Below are 16,924 nucleotides of genomic sequence, written 5' to 3'. Positions count from 1 at the left end.
TTGCAAAGTAAATGAACCTTGAACCCATGTCATGATGACCAACTAACGACACCTCTCAAATAGGGTGTGCTGCGTGCGCAACATTTGCCAGTAAAAGTTCACACGTCGCCCTTAACTTCAATTGTATTAATTTATTTAGAAAGAAAATACTAAGACATATTTACTACACAATACAGTACATTTCAGTTTTATAGAGGTCAAAGTTGAGCGCACCCACAAAACATATTCCTTTAATACGTTAAGGCTTTAAATCCAGCACAGGCCAAGAAAGAATGTAAAAATAGCCTACAGGTGAAAAATGGGTTGGGCATTTGTTCCTCTTAGATTCAAAGATAACAAAAACCTGCTTCTACGGTGGTTGACTTTCTACAGATGACAGTAGTCCTACGCCAGACAGCTGTATGCCTGGGAACAGATGGCTGAATCCTGCCACTGCTAAGTGAAGAGTTCCTCTTTGAGCCGATGGTAGCGCCCCTTCTTGTCCATGAGCTGTTGGTGTGTACCCTGCTCCGCGACATGACCATCCTCTACAAAGATGATGTGGTCTGCCTTCTCAACAGTCTGCAGCCGGTGAGCCACTACCAACACCGTCTGACCCTGAGAGCCCACCAGAACCCTCTGGATCTGTGATGAACCAGAGAATTACATCAATTAATACATTCCAGCGTGGCTGCATTGGCACTAAGGGCCACAACAGTGAAATGCAGTATTTTTTATTTTCCTTGGTGGTTTGAACCTACTGTTTAAGTAACATTTAAAACAAAATGTCTTCTATTGGTTGTAACATCTCTGAAATGTGGTTGGGCTGTAGAGGTGGTTGTATACCGCATGCTGCATGTTGACATCAAGGTTGCTGGTGGCCTCGTCCAAGATGAGAACCTGTGGGTCTCTGACCAGGGCCCTGGCGATGGCAATGCACTGCTTCTGTCCTGAAGACAGCTTTCCCCCACACTCCCCCACATCTGAGACACACACAAAGCATACTAACACTTACTATTAAAACAGAGAAAGAAATAAGACAGAACAGAAACGTTTTACGAATTACATTCAGAAAACCAATAAATCCCTTACACAAAATGTAACCCAAAAGACTGTCTAGAGATGATTGAGTACATTTTAATGTGAACTTGACTGGTTGCAGAATGGCAACAATGTGACTTGACAAACCATTCCATACCTGTGTCATAACCATTCTTCAGGTCACATATAAAGTCATGGGCGTTAGCTTTCTTGGCAGCCTCTATCACCTTCTCTGGGGTGCATCCATGCAGGCCATACTCTATGTTGTGTCTCACAGATCCAGAAAAAAGCACAGGATCCTGGGACACCAAGGTCATCTGCGTCAGGGAGGGATGGAATCAAGTTGTTTGACAACAGCACCATACCATATGGCAACTTCAAATAGTCTCGGATAGTATACTTTCTAAGGCCTTGTCCTGGAAAGAGATCAGTTGTCTGCAACATACTTAGAACAGTGGAAATGTATAAAAATGAATATATGAGTTGAAACATTGAGAGCAGAGTTCACACAAATGAAATATGTAGAACTCTTAACATATGCAAGCACATTAAGGTGCTGAGTTGTGCAGTGCCTAACATACCTTTCGGTGCAGGTATTGATGCTGGTAGCAGTGTAGGGGCTGTCCATCTAACAGGACCTGGCCCTCCTGCGGCTCGTAGAAGCGCTCCAGCAGACTGACGCAGGAAGTCTTCCCACCTCCAGAGGGCCCCACCAGCGCTGTCATCTTCCCCGGACGCAGCTCCAGGGTCACAGACTATTAAATAAGTCAGGAAGTCAAACATCATCCCAGCAGTAGATACAGAGAAGGTATATCCTTTCTTAATGTCGTTGATTTCCTTAATAAAATATTGAAAATTATAACGGTATCATGATGTCTTGCGCATTGATTGGTTAGTTATGTCAGGTAGTTTTATTTGAATGTATACCTTTAGTACAGGTTTGTCAGGCCGTGAGGGGTAGAACAAGGTGACATTGTGGAAATCAAGTCTTCCCTCTAGCTTTGCAGGAGCTAACTCTCCTGCTTCCTTCTGCTTTGGCTTTCTGTCCAAAAACTGTAAGACTTTGGCTGTCACCCCAAGAGTGTTCACCATGTCGCCAAAGCCAAAGAGTATTTCCTGAGAACACGGAGAGAACATCCCAAATTGTCTCAAAGCCGTTCGAAAGAAAATGTATCAAATAAGTATGTGCTAATAGGTCATGCTATTACCTTCATGTTGGTTGCCATAGGTTTCTGGTAGAGTACAAATGTGATCAGGCTACCAATGCTCAGCTGGCCCGAGGACATCAGTCTCCGACCCTGCCACAGCATGGCCACCTTTATTCCCAGAGTAACCAGCTGTAAAGACAGTGAGAGAGAAAGGAGTTTTCATGTGACAATGACAGTGATGTACATTATTTAAGTCCTGACCTTGATGAAATGATTAACTCACATCCATAGTAACTACTTACTATCTTAATGCAGGAAACTTTTTCTAACCATGTAACCCAGAACTTGAATTGTAATGACATTCCCAGCAGATAACTGGTAAGATCCCTTTTTTATATAAACTTAGATGTGAGTGTCAGCTTACCCTTCGTGCTAGGAGGTGAACCGCACTGAAGATGCCCTTGCGCTTCTGGACCATGAAAATCTGGTCCAGTGCCTTAATGTATCTTTGCAGCTCCTTCTCCTCTGCCCGGAAGCTGCGGACCGTCCTTACTGCCCTGATGGCCTGTGAGGCCAGCTCTTTGGTCTGGGCCTGACAGTCCTGTATCTGACTTTTCAGGTCCTTTTCCCAAGTGAGAAAATATTTATATGTATTATTTATTTATATAAAATATATTGTAAGTACAAATATACTTAAGTATGTGAAATCAGTACATTTTAAGTACACTTCAAATTGTGTAGAAAAATACAAATATAGGGAAAATGTATTAAGCTGTCATTTAATACATATAGGTATACCCTTTTTCCGCTAGGGGTTGTTGCACAAATTACATCAAAACACAATTTACTTTTGTAGTTTGTAGCTATTAGAAGAGTATGTATAATGTGTAGTTAGTTATTTGCAGTTAGAAAAGCAGCTACAGTTATAGTTTGGTCGAACTTCTCTTTTCCTCTCTGTACATCTCCCTGTAGGATTCTTTTTCTAAGCATGCCCCCGCCTCCATCTCCCCCGCTCAGTCTCTGTGTCTTTACCTGCCCGTAGGTGTTGTACGTGTTCTGCAGAAGGGCCAGGAGAGGCATCTCCACACAGGTGAGCAGGGTGAGCTCCCAGGATAGACCCAGCATCAACACCAGCATGAGGCCTGTCTTCACCATGCTGCGCACCAGCACGTTGGCATTCAGCGCCACAGAGCGACCCATTTTGTCCACGTCAGAAGCCAAGCGAGAGGACAGGCCTCCTAGGACCGGACGAAGAAGGAGAATCTGAATCAGAATTGTGTTTAATCGCCAAGTAAGTGGTCACAAACAAGGAATTGACTTTGGTGAGCAGGTGCATACAGTGAACATAATGAACAAAAAGAAAATGTAGAAAATGTACAACAAAATAAAATAAACTACTGGCAGAGCTATACAATGCGTGTCACTGACCAGGGAATTGAAAGGGGGAAAATGATTTCCCTGACCCATCTACACAAACACAAGTGAATGACAACAACTGTGTTTCTCACCTGGCTTGTTCTCCTCAAAGAAGGGTATGTCCTGTAGCAACAGGTTGTGGAACAATATGTGTTTCATTCTCAAGTTAAGTCTGCACAGGCTAACCATGAACATGCCACCTCGCAAACCGGAGAACAGTGAGCTGGAGAAGTAATAAACAAGCACACCCCAATGTAGAATGATCTCTCACTACAGACGACTCAGAACACTGTTATTACTGTAGTTGATTAAACACAGACGTTCCCTACCTCCCAAGTGAGACCAGTGCCAGGCCTCCAATGGCGTAACTAAAGCTGTCATGATGTTGATGCTGATCTCTCAGCATATCGATCACTTTGCCTTGGCAATATGGGATAAATGTATCACCTGTAAAACGAATTTAATTGATTTGCTCAACCCCCTGTTAGAGCACAGACCGTTACATTGACTTGACCCACATCATACACAGTGGGACTATGAACACTATACTCACTTATTACTCCAAAGATCAGGAAGGAAAATGCTGCAGTCAGGTGGAACGCATCAGGTCTGCAGTATTTCACCACCCTCATTAACATCACCCGGGACTTCGATTCTTTTCGAGTCTCACCTTCAGGAAAGACCGCCTCCCATGCCAGACAGGCCACGGAAGAGGAGAAGAGTGACAGCAGTGCAATGCTGGGTTCAGGAATCGGACCATGGGGGTCTGAGGTGGATCCTGATATCACACACTTGCGTCCACTCTCAAACACAGGAGGCAAAAGGCACAGGACTGTCACCCACCTCCACAAAGCGGGCTGGGGCTTTCCATCGGTGTGTAGCAGAGTAAGCGAGTATAGACATATCCACCTCAAGCCTCCTAATACCCACAACCCGCCTAGTCCTCCAGAGCTGGAAAATTTAGACAACACTAACCAAGTCCAGAATACAACCCAGAGCGTCAGGTCATAGATAATCAATAGTCCCCAAGTTCTGACCGAAGCCATTTCTAATAGGTAAATGTAGACAGGTGTTAGTCCTTGTTGATCCTAGAGATAACAGAAATGTTACATACATGAGCATCGAGACCAGAACTCTGCTAAAGTTTGACTATACGTAGCCTAATCACCAGTCGCATTTTTCCTAATCCTGAATCTATCGCTGAAATATCTGGTTCATGCAAGATAATAAAGATACGTTACCCTTAGAAATGTACATTATAAAGTGAATACGATTTTGAATCTATAGGCCTACCTTCGTTACGTTTTGAAATGTGTGCGACAAAAAAAATATTTCGTTTTGCTTTCACTTTCCATCTGAGCAAGATCAACATAAACTTTGCACGAATTCTAGGATCTGTAGTTTGAGTGTAGTGTAGTTTGATGTATATTTGTCACAGCCTCATACTTTTCACACGTTTTGAGTTTCGGCAGCTTTGACGAAAATATCATGAAGGTTTGACATTCAAATTTATTAGATTCACTTATCGCAACTTGATGGCCGCACGATGGCTTCCTTTCCCCACAACAGAAACAATTACCAAACAATGAGCCTTCAGAGAATACCATAAACATCTTCCTAAACATCCTCCTATAAGCGCTCATGAACTACAGACGTACACAGATGTATTGTACATTTATTATTCTGTCGTCAATCCCTATATTCAATGTATATAAATAATCGATTTTATGAAAAAATATATACTTTGGCCGTAGCATTGCCCTACAGTAAAAAAGAAAGAAATATAAAATCTCCCATTGTCAAAAAAATCATACCCACTACAGTAGCCTATCAACAGTAACATGATTAATGAAGAATGGACAAAACAATACATACAACTGGCTTCAATCAGACTTCAGCAGCCATTTCCTTATCTACCTTTTCTCTAGAAATGTGTCATCGCAGTAGGCTACTTAGTGTCATGTTTTTACACAATTTAAGATCAGATTATGCACACATGGAAAGAATGCGGTCACAATTCTACCATTTCTTTTAAATATATTGAGAACATGCCGTATTTATCATATAGCTAAACTATAAATACTTGAAAAATATCCTGAAAAATATAGAAAAAGTTTTGTGTTGCATACTAGTTGTCATCAACCCACTTAAGTTGTGATTTCAGTCACAGTTTAACTTTTACAAGGCACAAAGTTGTATATATTGTACTAGAAAGTACTTATTTATAGTAGGCAATACATTTCAGCTTGATTACAAACAGTATTGTACATACTGAAAAATCAATAAATTACCATTGATCTTATCAATTCATTTATAATTACACATTTAACATGAATCAACCCCTTTACACTCACTTAACAGTTAAAAATAACTAATGTAATCATACCATATGGCTTCATGGTCAGGGTAATCGTGACCAAATGTTTGATTCTTTAACATCTGAGTAAGAACAGCTGCACGTGACATACAGTACAATCCCATTCAAGTGTGTGAAGTACACTTCTGTGTGTTTTGGTGAATGTGTTTGGCTGTTGAACAGAGACATTTACAGTTTGGTAGTGTCTAGTGTCTCAGAGTCTGAGGCCTTTTCTCTGTGTCTCTCTGTGGGCACGCTACTGTGCTGGAGCTCTGCGGCGATGTCAACAGCAAGCTTTGGTGGGTCACTCTGAGCTGACAGCTGCCCCTTTGGCACCGCGTCCCTTTTGCCCAGGCAGTAAAAGGACACCATGAGGAATAGAGCAGATGAGGCAACTGTGGCACTGCAGGCAAAGAAGACGACAAAATATTTGCCTGTTTTGTCGATCAGGATTCCTAGAACAAAAAATTAGAGTCATTATTATTTGGTAATCGTACATCTACAATCGTACATCTACCACCAATCGTATGTCTGAGAAAAAGCTGTAATGATAAGATAACCGGCATGCTCATTTTAGTGTCCTCCACCTTCCTACCTAAGGCCTGTAATTCATACCCCCTGGTGTCTGACCCATGACTCTCAGCATGAGACATTCCATTCTAACCGAGACACACCCACGGACACACAAGAGATAATGGGGCTTAGCTTTCTTTGGGTGCACATGATTGGTTCTGTGTCCATAGTCTCTTATGCAAAATACTTTTGTTGCTGAAAGCAACTTAACTGGTTTTTCTATGAGGTTTCAATGTTTCCAAACATCGTAGCATTACTTCTTATTATTATTGTCTGTCATGTTTTTTTGAAGTATGGGGCAAGATGTAAATAAATAGTATAGTAGTACTCACCTATCTAATTTAAGCCATAATAAATCAACTAATCTTAGCACACACATTTCTTTTCAATGTTTAGGTTAACATTAAAATGCAGCGCAGATTACCCCTCATCTCTCTCACCAGGGAGCACCGTTTTGGTTGCATTAGTAAAACCAAACCTAAGCCTATCTTTACTATAACTTTCAGCACACATTATAACTAACACACACACACACACACACAGACACACACACACACACAGACACACACACCAACACACCCAGTACCTGCAAGTGGAGGGCCTATGAGCAGGGTAACACTTTCCATGATGGAGAGCAAGCCGAGGGCCGCGGGAAAGCGGCTCATCTCCACGTTGTCCATTAGCACAGTGAACATCAGGGACCCCACTAGGCTCATGGACAGCCCATATATCACCACGTAAACCAGCAGCACGGGAAAGGTAGCGCCGATGCAACAGATGCTGTTGCTCAGCCCGTTTACCAGCAGGGCAAATGAGAATACATAGATGTGGCGCCCTTTGAACCAGGGCAGGCTAAAGAGTATGCCGGCGGGTGGCCGCACCACGATATTGACGACGCCCAGGACGGAGAGCAGCAGCGCCGCCCTGCTCTGGTCCATACCGTTGTCCGTAGCGTAGGGCACCAGGTAGATCAGCGGCACCACGAAGCCCAGCATCATCCAGGTGATGCCGATGGCGTAGACGCGATACCGCAGGTTGCTCAGGAGGTCAAAGGCCAAGTGTTTACGCAGGGAGCCCACCCCGCTAGTCCACAGGGTCTTAACGGAGCACTTCAGCCTCTCCTCCTCTGGCTTAGTGGGGGCGTGGTTTATTAGCGGCTGCCCTCGCCGCCGCGGGGGCCCCAGGGGCCTCATCACGGCGCCGCATACACAGCAGTTGAGAAGCACAGCGCCCAGCACCAAGAAGCTGCCCCGCCAGCCCAGCTCAGTATGGAGGTAGTTTCCCAGAATGGGCAGGGTGCACAGGCCCAGGGCAGTGCCCGTGGAGGACATGGCGTTGGCGAACGCACGGCGGCGCACAAAGTAGTGGCCAAGGATTGTTACCGCAGGCTGGAAACTGAAGCAGAATCCCAAACCTGTCATGACAGAGATTGTTGTTAGTAATGATGGAGTGAGTTCTCTCTCTCTCTCTCGCTGTTTCTCTCTCTCTCTTTTTCTCTCTCTCTCTCTGTCTCTCTCTCTCTCTCTCTCTGTTCCATTCCAGAAATATCTTTCCTTGCAGGTGTTCTTTCTTGGCAGGTTCAATCCAATTAAAACAACTCATAATATAGGGTAACAAAGAATACATTATGTGGTGCTGTGCTCAGGGAATGTTTTTCAGTAACGGAATAGATAAATCACTCTCCATAGATGAAACACTCTACTGGTGTATGTGAAAGGTCACAGACCTGTGATAACACCAGTTGTGATGTAGAGCTCTGTCATGGTGTGAGTGAAAGAGCTGGCCGCCATTCCCAGTCCACTCAGAACTCCGCCCAGCATCACAGTCACCCGGCAACCAAATCTCTCCACCAACACGCTGCAGAAAGGACCTGTAGGATTGAAGCTATTAGTTAAACACACAATGGGGCATTAAACTACACTCAAGCTTTAGCGGTGCAAGGGCATTTTCCTTAATCCAACAAAAGCTCATTGCGTAACATCTCAACTTGGCCTCTTAAACAAAGTCGAGGTTTATGCACCAACACAAAAGAACATGCTGTGTGTACAATGTGTACATTTGCTCTCACATGCACACACAGTTTTCTAGTATAAATAATATTTCATACACACACTGTTCATTGCATAGAGTATTTGTGGGGTATATACTGCCCTTAAGTAACTGCTCTTTGATTGGGACGGAGAAAAATGGTTTCACATTGTAGCTTGGTTGACTATTTTCTCTACACAATACCACTTGAGACATAAGATTCAACCAAAGTTGTCAAAGCAAGTATGAATTGCACCAAAGACAACAGAAACTCAATTTGGACCAAATGGCTAGTTACTGACCTTGTGCTTGGGAGGGCAGAATAATGTTATATTATTTCCTCTCATAATCTTTGCTCTTTAATTGTTGTTACTTTCTACAAGTACATTTGTAGGAGAAATTACTGAAGAGAGAACACCAAGACATTAGACACAGCCAATGACTAGTCTTCTCTGTAAAGTAGTAAAAAGTAGTATTCTCTGATTAGTTAGTACACTCAGTCGGTGCTTGTTTTGTCTACAAGACAACAATTCTGAAACATTAAAAAATTGGCTCTACAAACTGTACATGGCTACTCCTAAGAATGTCACCTTCCCACTTTTCTAAGCCTACAATCCAACATGCTTGACCAGGTCCTTCAACCACTCCTCACAGAGTAAAAGTGTGTAAGGGTGATACGACAGGTTCTTAAGTGGTACTTATGTAAATAAATGACCCTTTTTTGATTATTCATCGTGAAAATTCACTTACTGCATTGCACAATTAGACAAATAATAAATGAGCACATTATTTCCCCCCTGTCAAATGACTAACAAATTAAAAAAACTGACATCTGAATACATTTCTGAACAGCTTGTTTCCTATACACAGTTTAGTTTTCAATTTATAGTAAAGCTTTACCTCCAGCATGAAGCACTGAGGTCATTATAGAAGGCACCCAGGAGGTCTGGCTGTTGGTGGCTTGGAACTCTCTCTGTAGATCAGTGTAGAAGATGCCCACGCATGAGGGAAAGGCCAGGGTCAGAGCCAGGACAATGATGGTGGCCACCAGAACCACCCAGCCCCAACCGCCATCAGGAGCGGTCACCGCCCCATCCATGGGTAGTGAGGGTCTGTGGTCATGACCTCTCTTCTCCCCCTGGTCAGTGTCACCCTCACTGCCATCTGGACACTGCTCCATGCCCGCAGGGTGCATGGGGGCTTTGCTCTCCATCTGGAGGCAGTCACCTGCCCCCTTGTTTCCATTCCTCTGGTTCATCATTGGCTGAGGTGTTTGGTCAATGTCTCAGGAATGGCCTGCCAGGGTGGACTACAGGCTGTTACACACTTTAAATCTACAAACATGACCAGAGAGAGGAAACAGATTAGAATGGTCTGTGACTCAATAGTCAAAATGTATGTAGATTATAGCAGGTATTCAGTGTTTGTAGTAGTAGGGAGGAATTGGCACAGTTTCTAAAAGTGTCATGCTTTTGATTATATATAAATTGCCTACAATAGGAAACACTAAAATCGCACATGTCTGTGTTCTGTCTCAATAGACAAGTAACGATTAATTATTAAAAGATAACCTTTTGAAAGAAAAAAAATAACTTCCTCAATGGGATCTCGTAATGCGTGTTATTAAGCGCTACTGATTGTAAAACACTGGATTAATCCTATAACCGATGTATTAATGTCAAACTTTGTATTAAACAATGCCACGTGGTATATACAGCCTAGTCTACGAATCATAATGGAAGCGTAAAGCCTATCCGCCGTCGAACTCTGAGAAGTTAACTATGTTTTGATCATTTTGCGTGAATACATTGAAAAAAACACTGATGATAACCTACTATGTCGTGACTAATGGAAGCCTAGTATTACAGTTTATGCTCATTCCTTTAAAAAAGATCGCATAGTCATTTTGCGTTATTTTATGATGGGCTACTATTGTAAAATACAAACTGATATGTTAGGCTTGACGCGGCATATTGAAGCCTATAAAGAAACCATGCTAGCCCAACATCATAATAAAATCCAATAGCCTAAGGCGCATGACAAGAAACTATGAGATATCCGTAAATGTCAGCAATTTTTCACAATACAATTTTAAACTCACCTTTACGTTCCATTTGTATGCCCATTACCCCGTACCGTGTTTTAATCCTTCGCATATCTGTTACATCGTAAGCAACTGGGAACCCAAGTCTTGACTGTCGGGTTCTCAGTGGGAGGAGACGACGGTGCGGTCCACGCATTAAGGTCATAGCCGCTGAATTCTTACCAAGGCGATGCAAATCGAAATATCGTGCTATTACCTATTGTGAAATATGTTTTGAACCGTTAACTAGGGTAAATTGTCACATCTACTCTATCTTCGATCAGACTTGGAAGAATGAGGATATTTCATGAGGAACTCATAAGAGGAAGTACTAGCAATTCCCTGGGATTTGTTCTGTCGTCTAGTCCTTGCTCTACATTTTTCATGCTTTGTAATTAAACTAATACATTCTTGTCTAGATTGTTAAGTATACTTTGTATCGTTCGATACTGAACATTTCCTATCCATTAGAAATACATAGGCACTATATGAGACACATGCACTTTTGCACTGCACTTTTTGTAATAATAAAGCTGTCCATATTGGAAATATGAGAACGTCCTCAATCCTCTACATAGGCCTACTGTATTCCAGATGGTGGAGTAAATGCATTACAACTACACACTAATAACTGTGTGGGCGCAGACAACACACAACACATTGTAAAACACAGACACATTTTATGATTAAAAACCAGACTGGATTTTGTTAAAATTGTTACATTTAAAGAAAATGCATTTGTAGACAAAAGTTCCCAAAATATAAAATAAATAAAAAGAAAATCAGACCAAACTTTTTTTTTTTTTGATTCCCAACAGTTCTCCACAGTCGCCATTGACAATATTCACATTTGACATCAATATACTGTTGATAAATTAACACACTAAAAATAACTGTTAATAGTTGACATTTTAGTACGTCTAAATGTGTGTATGTGTTGTATACAAATGCATGCAGGTGTGAACAGATTAACTATGACAGAATGAGCCACGACTCAAAACATTCTCTTCATTTTGTGTTTGAATGTGATTTGAATAAATGTGATATCCAAAGTGAGGGGTCTGCAATTTGTGTCCAGTTTTAATAAGACATTAGTTTGTTGGTTAATTCTGTTAATTCCATTTTAAACTAGTTATTTCACCTATTGTTAAACTGACGTGACAGGATACAAAAACAACATATAAACAAAACATATGAGTAGAGAATAAGGTATTGTTGTAGACCCACTGTCCCACACAAGAAATCTACACCTACTAGAGCCATGCCTTCTTCCTGCTCTCCAACCATGCATCACATACACTTTGCACTAACACAGAGGTCAGACAAAATCCAGTACACAACATCGTAATCTCTAGAACAATGCATGCTCTCATTTTTTCACGTGCCAGAGCGTGACGTTATTTTTTTTCTTCTTCAGATTTGTAAAAGTAGCACGTGAGGGGTACGGGGTGCAGGTGAGGGGGCAAATCAATATTTTTTTTCTGAGGTTTTCAGAAAGTAGTTTGATTCAAATTTTAACTAACCCTTTGCAGGGTGAAACGAATAGATGTGAAAAAAATAAAGGCAGACAGGAAAGATTTTCACTCTGGTGAAAAATAAGTGCTTCAAAAGTTGATCTAAAAAATAGGATCAATATAGATGGTTTCAATGGCCTATATCACGCAACTCAAAGAGAAAAAGTCTAATAAAAAGCCAGTCTTTTAATTTCCCCAAGAAAGTGCACTGCTGGCATTTACTAAGATAAAATCAGAACACTCCTAACATCTGTTCTCTGCTCCTATTGTGTTTGGTTGTGGTGTACTGTAAACTTAACCCACCAAAAAGCTGAAAAATGCGGACAACAAACAAAGCATGAGCGGCAACAGGTCACGAGAGTCAAATCAAAATAATTGGCACAAAGGAAATTCGAGTTAAGCCGGATAATCTGTGCTACGCATAAACAAATATTAATGATGACTTAGGTTAGGACGATTCCCGAGGACATTTCACTCTCACAGAAAGATGAATAGTGGAGACTGAACAGGGTCTCCTAGGGGGTTTCTAAAGGTAGGAGAGGAGCCTCACTAGCCCCATGACAAAGGGGAGAACAACTGTGCATAACACAGGTCAAAGGCACAACACTGGACATGGACGAGAAGGGGAAAACATGCCTCTAAATGAGACAGTCAGGCATACATTGCAACACAGTTTGTCTGCATCCATAAAATTGCACAACTCGCACTCGAGAGGAGAAATTAAAACACATCAACAGTCAGAGCTCCAAAGCCTGAGAGGACAGTCAGGGAGCATGACGATAACACGTTACATTTTTTCTTTGTTAAAAGCATTCTTCATGCTGATATAACATAATTGCACCAAATATTCATTATACACAAGAAACAGTGTTTTAAGTATGTAAGTTGCAACACCATTGAAACAAAAAGGGTTTGATATTATCCAAAGGATACACCTTTGCCTTAACAGCTTTTAAGTACACAATCAGACTGACAGATTGAAAAAAAGAAACAAAAAATAGACAAATAGACAAAAAATAGACAAATTGGTAATACCAGGACTTTGTCATCCAAAATAGCTGATATGTGTGTGGTGACAGAAGTACAATTCTGTCAAGTTAGTACCCATTACTCTTAGTACAGAACAATGAACAATGTCACATGAAATAAACAGAGTTCCTCTCAAAAACTAAAACAAATCTGAAAACACTTCCCAACTAGCACATCCAACGTACAAAGTTTCTGTGGACAAGAACGATTCTAAAACGTGAATTGGAAAGGGTAGTTTTTTTTAGTTTGCACTAAAATGAATGGAGATACTGTAAAATACAGTGAAACACAGAGAGCTGGATGTACTTTCAAACAGCTGCAGAAGAAGTTAAAATTGAAATGAGAATGTGACAAGGCCAGGAAGAAAACTCCAGGCTTTGAGGCTGCATACAGGTGGACACGGGTTTGAAAGAACCACAAATGTCGTAGACACATGTCCATCTCTTCATGTCAAACAAAAAATAATTTTCACTAACCTGTACTTTAGCTCTAATTACAATTTTAAGATATGCAAAAGAACTAAATAAAAATAGACCTATTAAATAGGAATATGTATTAAGAGGTTACTCTTAACCAAAAATCTACTGCTGGGATCCTGGGATGTTGATCATATTTCAGTCACTGACGAAAAAGCAGAGGCACTGCATACACAAACTCACACCCCTGTCACTGGGGGAACACATCTGGAGAACTGGTTTGGAGGATATGGATACTTTCCTCCATGAAATTAGTATTACTCACCAATAATACACAAATATATGACAACTATGATACATAAATCAATAATTACACCATTTGCATTCAATTTTCATAATAATTTCATCATATATATAGATATATATTTATGTTCCTCACATGCCTGACAATTGTACACAGGTGTATTTTAGTCTTTTGAGTCATTTGCTTTCTTTTGCATGGAAACATCCTTTAGTACAGCTGCGAAAAGATGTGCCTTTCCCAAGACAACAGGCTGAAGCAGGCCGGGAGGAGATGGGAGTCCTCTGTGATGCCCAAAAGTGAAAGTCACAGATGATCCAAAGTGGGCCATCCACAAGACAAGGGTCTACCTCTCTCCTGTCAGGAAAATGATACTTTAACAGCAGAACTCACACGATAAGCTGACCCATGGAGAGATTCTGCTGATCTGTTGCTTTCAGGGGTCTACAATGGCCTGCCTGTTGCATGCTTGTCCTTGTGCAACCTCTCGACCCACAGCCTCCCAGAGCTGGCACATCCTGCTGTGAAGCTGTGACCCACCCCCAGCAGCGAGGAGAGTGGAGGTCGAGGGAGGCGTATTTAGGATGGTGTTTGAGGGGATAAGCTTAGTCTGTACAGCTGTCTGCATCAATTTATCCATTGTATGTCTTTTGATAGTCCTGAGGAGATAATCACAGATGTCAACGTTGTCAGACAAACAGGGGACATGGTTAACTGTGCCTTAACCAGAATGGGGATGATAATGAAGACTTAGCTCTGTGTGGAGATTCAATTGAAAGTGTGGGGATATAATGACAACCGAAACCTAAATCAAGTGGCCAATATCATCAAAAGCCCTCTTTTATCAATCTTCATAATAAGCTGCTTAAAATGCCTCCAAACATTTTGACAAATATGACAGAGAAGAAGAAAAAAAATGATGCTATTGGGATTGTGTTGCAGCACTGTAGGGGCAGAGTATGAGAAACCCCCCACTGTGGAAAGGCACACCAGAGGAGAGGGAGTGGAGGAGGTGCACAGGGTTGGAGGGGGGTGACGAGAATGAGCTTATGGAACATTAGACTGAAGAAATCCCAGGTGGGTCGGGAGATGGTGTTTCTTTACATCCGTGAGCCTCTCTCCTGAAGGATCTGTGGGGGGGACAAAAGAAAACAATAAATGAAACACTATGCAAGTCATTAATGGAGGACTGCTGACAGTAGTTTTGAACTAGTGGAGTTAACCCCAGGCAAACTTTTCAAGCTTTATATCTGATAAATTAATCACAAAGTACTCTTAAAAGATGAATTCACCTTGGCCTTCTCTGTGGGCTCAATGACAATGCCATTGGTGGAGTTGTTGAGCTCCCGGGAAACCACACACAGAAATTCAGCTTGGTCCTCGTTGCCATAGTTATAGGAGGAGCCAATACTTATGAGCTGGAGGAAGGACATGAGACAAATATGAGAGGGGTGGCATAAGTTAACGGACAATATCGAACTAAAGAGAACATTTACGTGCAAATGGTATTTGAAAGGAACCCTTCGATCAATAAACTAAATATTCAAAGAAATAGGTGAAAGACATTGTAACCCGCCCACCTGCTCAAACTTCCAGCCGTCAGACATGGTTGAGACCATCTGTGTTAGCTCCTCCTCCTGGCACTGCAGCACCCGGTACACATGCTTCACTGGGCCCTGCGATGTACACACACACAGACACACACACACACACACACAGACACATGTTTGTATCCCAGTGGTCAGCCAACACATGTATTAAAAACCAAAGAATCCTGTGCATAGTCCATTACAGAGTCATCATGCCATGATCAATGTCTAGTCTCAGGTCATTCACACGTATTCATTGGGCCCAGTTTTCTGACACACTGTACCTGAGACGTTCGGTTCTCATTGTCCCGTATCCTCTCTTTGACCAGTCTCACCAGTGATGCAATGTTGTAGAACTCTGCTTCCTCAAGGACCCCTGCAAGACATTACCGGCAGTGTTTAATTACACTGCTAAAACCCTGAAATGATTCCCATGAGACAGACAACATCCTTTTGGTTTAATAGATGAGGATTCACAATTAAAATCCTAACCTTCTTCTGCCAGGTTCTTGTCCATGATGAGTTTTCCATGCCGCAGGTAATTCAAAATGGGCCCAAAATATGTAGGGTCCCTATCGATCAGGTAAGCACCAGTTTCATCCTGAGGATATCACAAAGAGCTGGTTATAAATAATAATGTTCTTGGTGTGGATACCCCTTTATTTTACATATTACAAGTAGATAACCACGTCTTGGGAGCACGACAAGGTATAGCATCACAAACCTTATCAGAATCCAAATCAGGATCTTCTTGACACAATCGGTATAGGAATGATTTAGGGTCCCTACACAATGTTTGTTTGGTTGTGACGAAGTAGGTCCCACCAACATTGAGACGAACCCAGCGGGATCCTGGCTTCTCCAGTGGCTCTGATGGGGAGCTAGGGTTGCTCTTCATTGGGAACCCAAACACTGATCTGCTAGAAGTAGACACCCCAGGACTAGTAGGCAAGCTGCTCCGCGGCGGAATCATGAGTGTGGGCGAAGCTAGCCGTACGGAGCCTCGGACATCACGGTGTTCGGTTTGCTCTATAGTACCAGAGCCACTAGTTTCCACAACGTGCAGTTCAGCCATATTTTCTTCGTCTACAGCAACCAAGCTATTAGCTAGCTACTACACTGCAGGGAAACAATTCTTAGCTACCCGATTTGTAAACACAGCAGGGTTATTTTTCTCGACAAGGTGGCTGACATTAGGGCGTTGCTACTTACATTCGATCACTTTAACGTCTATCCCTACTGAATAAGACATGAAAAATGTCAGATTAAATGTACAATGTGGGCCACATCGCGTACAATCTTTTCCTAAAACAAATGGGTAATTCTTGTTTATTCAAACGTTAATCAGAGAAAAGCAATTCTTCCGGGTTGGAACGTGATTATTGTTTACTTCCGGCATGTCATTAGCATGCTAAAGTAAGAGTTCATACATCAAAAATGAAAATCCGCAA

At 41.9% G+C, this 16,924-nt stretch overlaps 3 protein-coding genes across 5 annotated transcripts; all 3 read right to left on the bottom strand.

Moving 5' to 3' along the window:
• Positions 1–113: 113 nt before the first annotated feature.
• On the bottom strand, positions 114–4,913 carry tap2t (transporter associated with antigen processing, subunit type t, teleost specific). 2 transcript variants are annotated; one of them, XM_067244575.1, is made up of 12 exons: positions 4,878–4,913; positions 4,138–4,672; positions 3,914–4,031; positions 3,677–3,807; positions 3,201–3,406; positions 2,593–2,790; positions 2,229–2,357; positions 1,948–2,136; positions 1,602–1,775; positions 1,178–1,337; positions 826–962; positions 114–624 (listed from the first exon to the last, which is right to left on the bottom strand). In XM_067244575.1, the coding sequence occupies exons 2-12, from the start codon at positions 4,628–4,630 to the stop codon at positions 436–438; spliced, it is 2,124 nt and encodes a 707-aa protein (XP_067100676.1). In that variant the 5' UTR covers positions 4,631–4,672; positions 4,878–4,913; the 3' UTR covers positions 114–435. The 2 variants fall into 2 exon arrangements, with proteins under 2 accessions (XP_067100676.1, XP_067100677.1); XM_067244576.1 differs by having other exon boundaries at positions 526–624; positions 741–962.
• Positions 4,914–4,990: 77 nt separating this feature from the next.
• slc16a5a (solute carrier family 16 member 5a) lies at positions 4,991–10,742 on the bottom strand. 2 transcript variants are annotated; one of them, XM_067244578.1, is made up of 5 exons: positions 10,629–10,742; positions 9,442–9,867; positions 8,240–8,383; positions 7,100–7,927; positions 4,991–6,395 (listed from the first exon to the last, which is right to left on the bottom strand). In XM_067244578.1, exons 2-5 carry the CDS (start codon positions 9,800–9,802, stop codon positions 6,130–6,132), a joined length of 1,599 nt encoding a protein of 532 aa, XP_067100679.1. In that variant the 5' UTR covers positions 9,803–9,867; positions 10,629–10,742; the 3' UTR covers positions 4,991–6,129. The 2 variants fall into 2 exon arrangements, with proteins under 2 accessions (XP_067100679.1, XP_067100678.1); XM_067244577.1 differs by having other exon boundaries at positions 9,442–9,875; positions 10,643–10,732.
• A 942-nt stretch (positions 10,743–11,684) lies between these two features.
• Positions 11,685–16,745, bottom strand: kctd2 (potassium channel tetramerization domain containing 2). The gene is made up of 6 exons (XM_067245071.1): positions 16,198–16,745; positions 15,966–16,074; positions 15,758–15,849; positions 15,465–15,560; positions 15,177–15,302; positions 11,685–15,014 (listed from the first exon to the last, which is right to left on the bottom strand). The coding sequence occupies exons 1-6, from the start codon at positions 16,546–16,548 to the stop codon at positions 14,985–14,987; spliced, it is 804 nt and encodes a 267-aa protein (XP_067101172.1). The 5' UTR covers positions 16,549–16,745; the 3' UTR covers positions 11,685–14,984.
• Between the last annotated feature and the right edge of the window lie 179 nt (positions 16,746–16,924).

The sequence above is a fragment of the Osmerus mordax genome, chromosome 10 (genome assembly GCF_038355195.1).
Source record: "Osmerus mordax isolate fOsmMor3 chromosome 10, fOsmMor3.pri, whole genome shotgun sequence".
NCBI lineage: Eukaryota > Metazoa > Chordata > Actinopteri > Osmeriformes > Osmeridae > Osmerus > Osmerus mordax.
The sequence above is the reverse complement of the archived record's forward strand: the minus strand, read 5'-3'. Positions and strand labels throughout refer to the sequence as shown.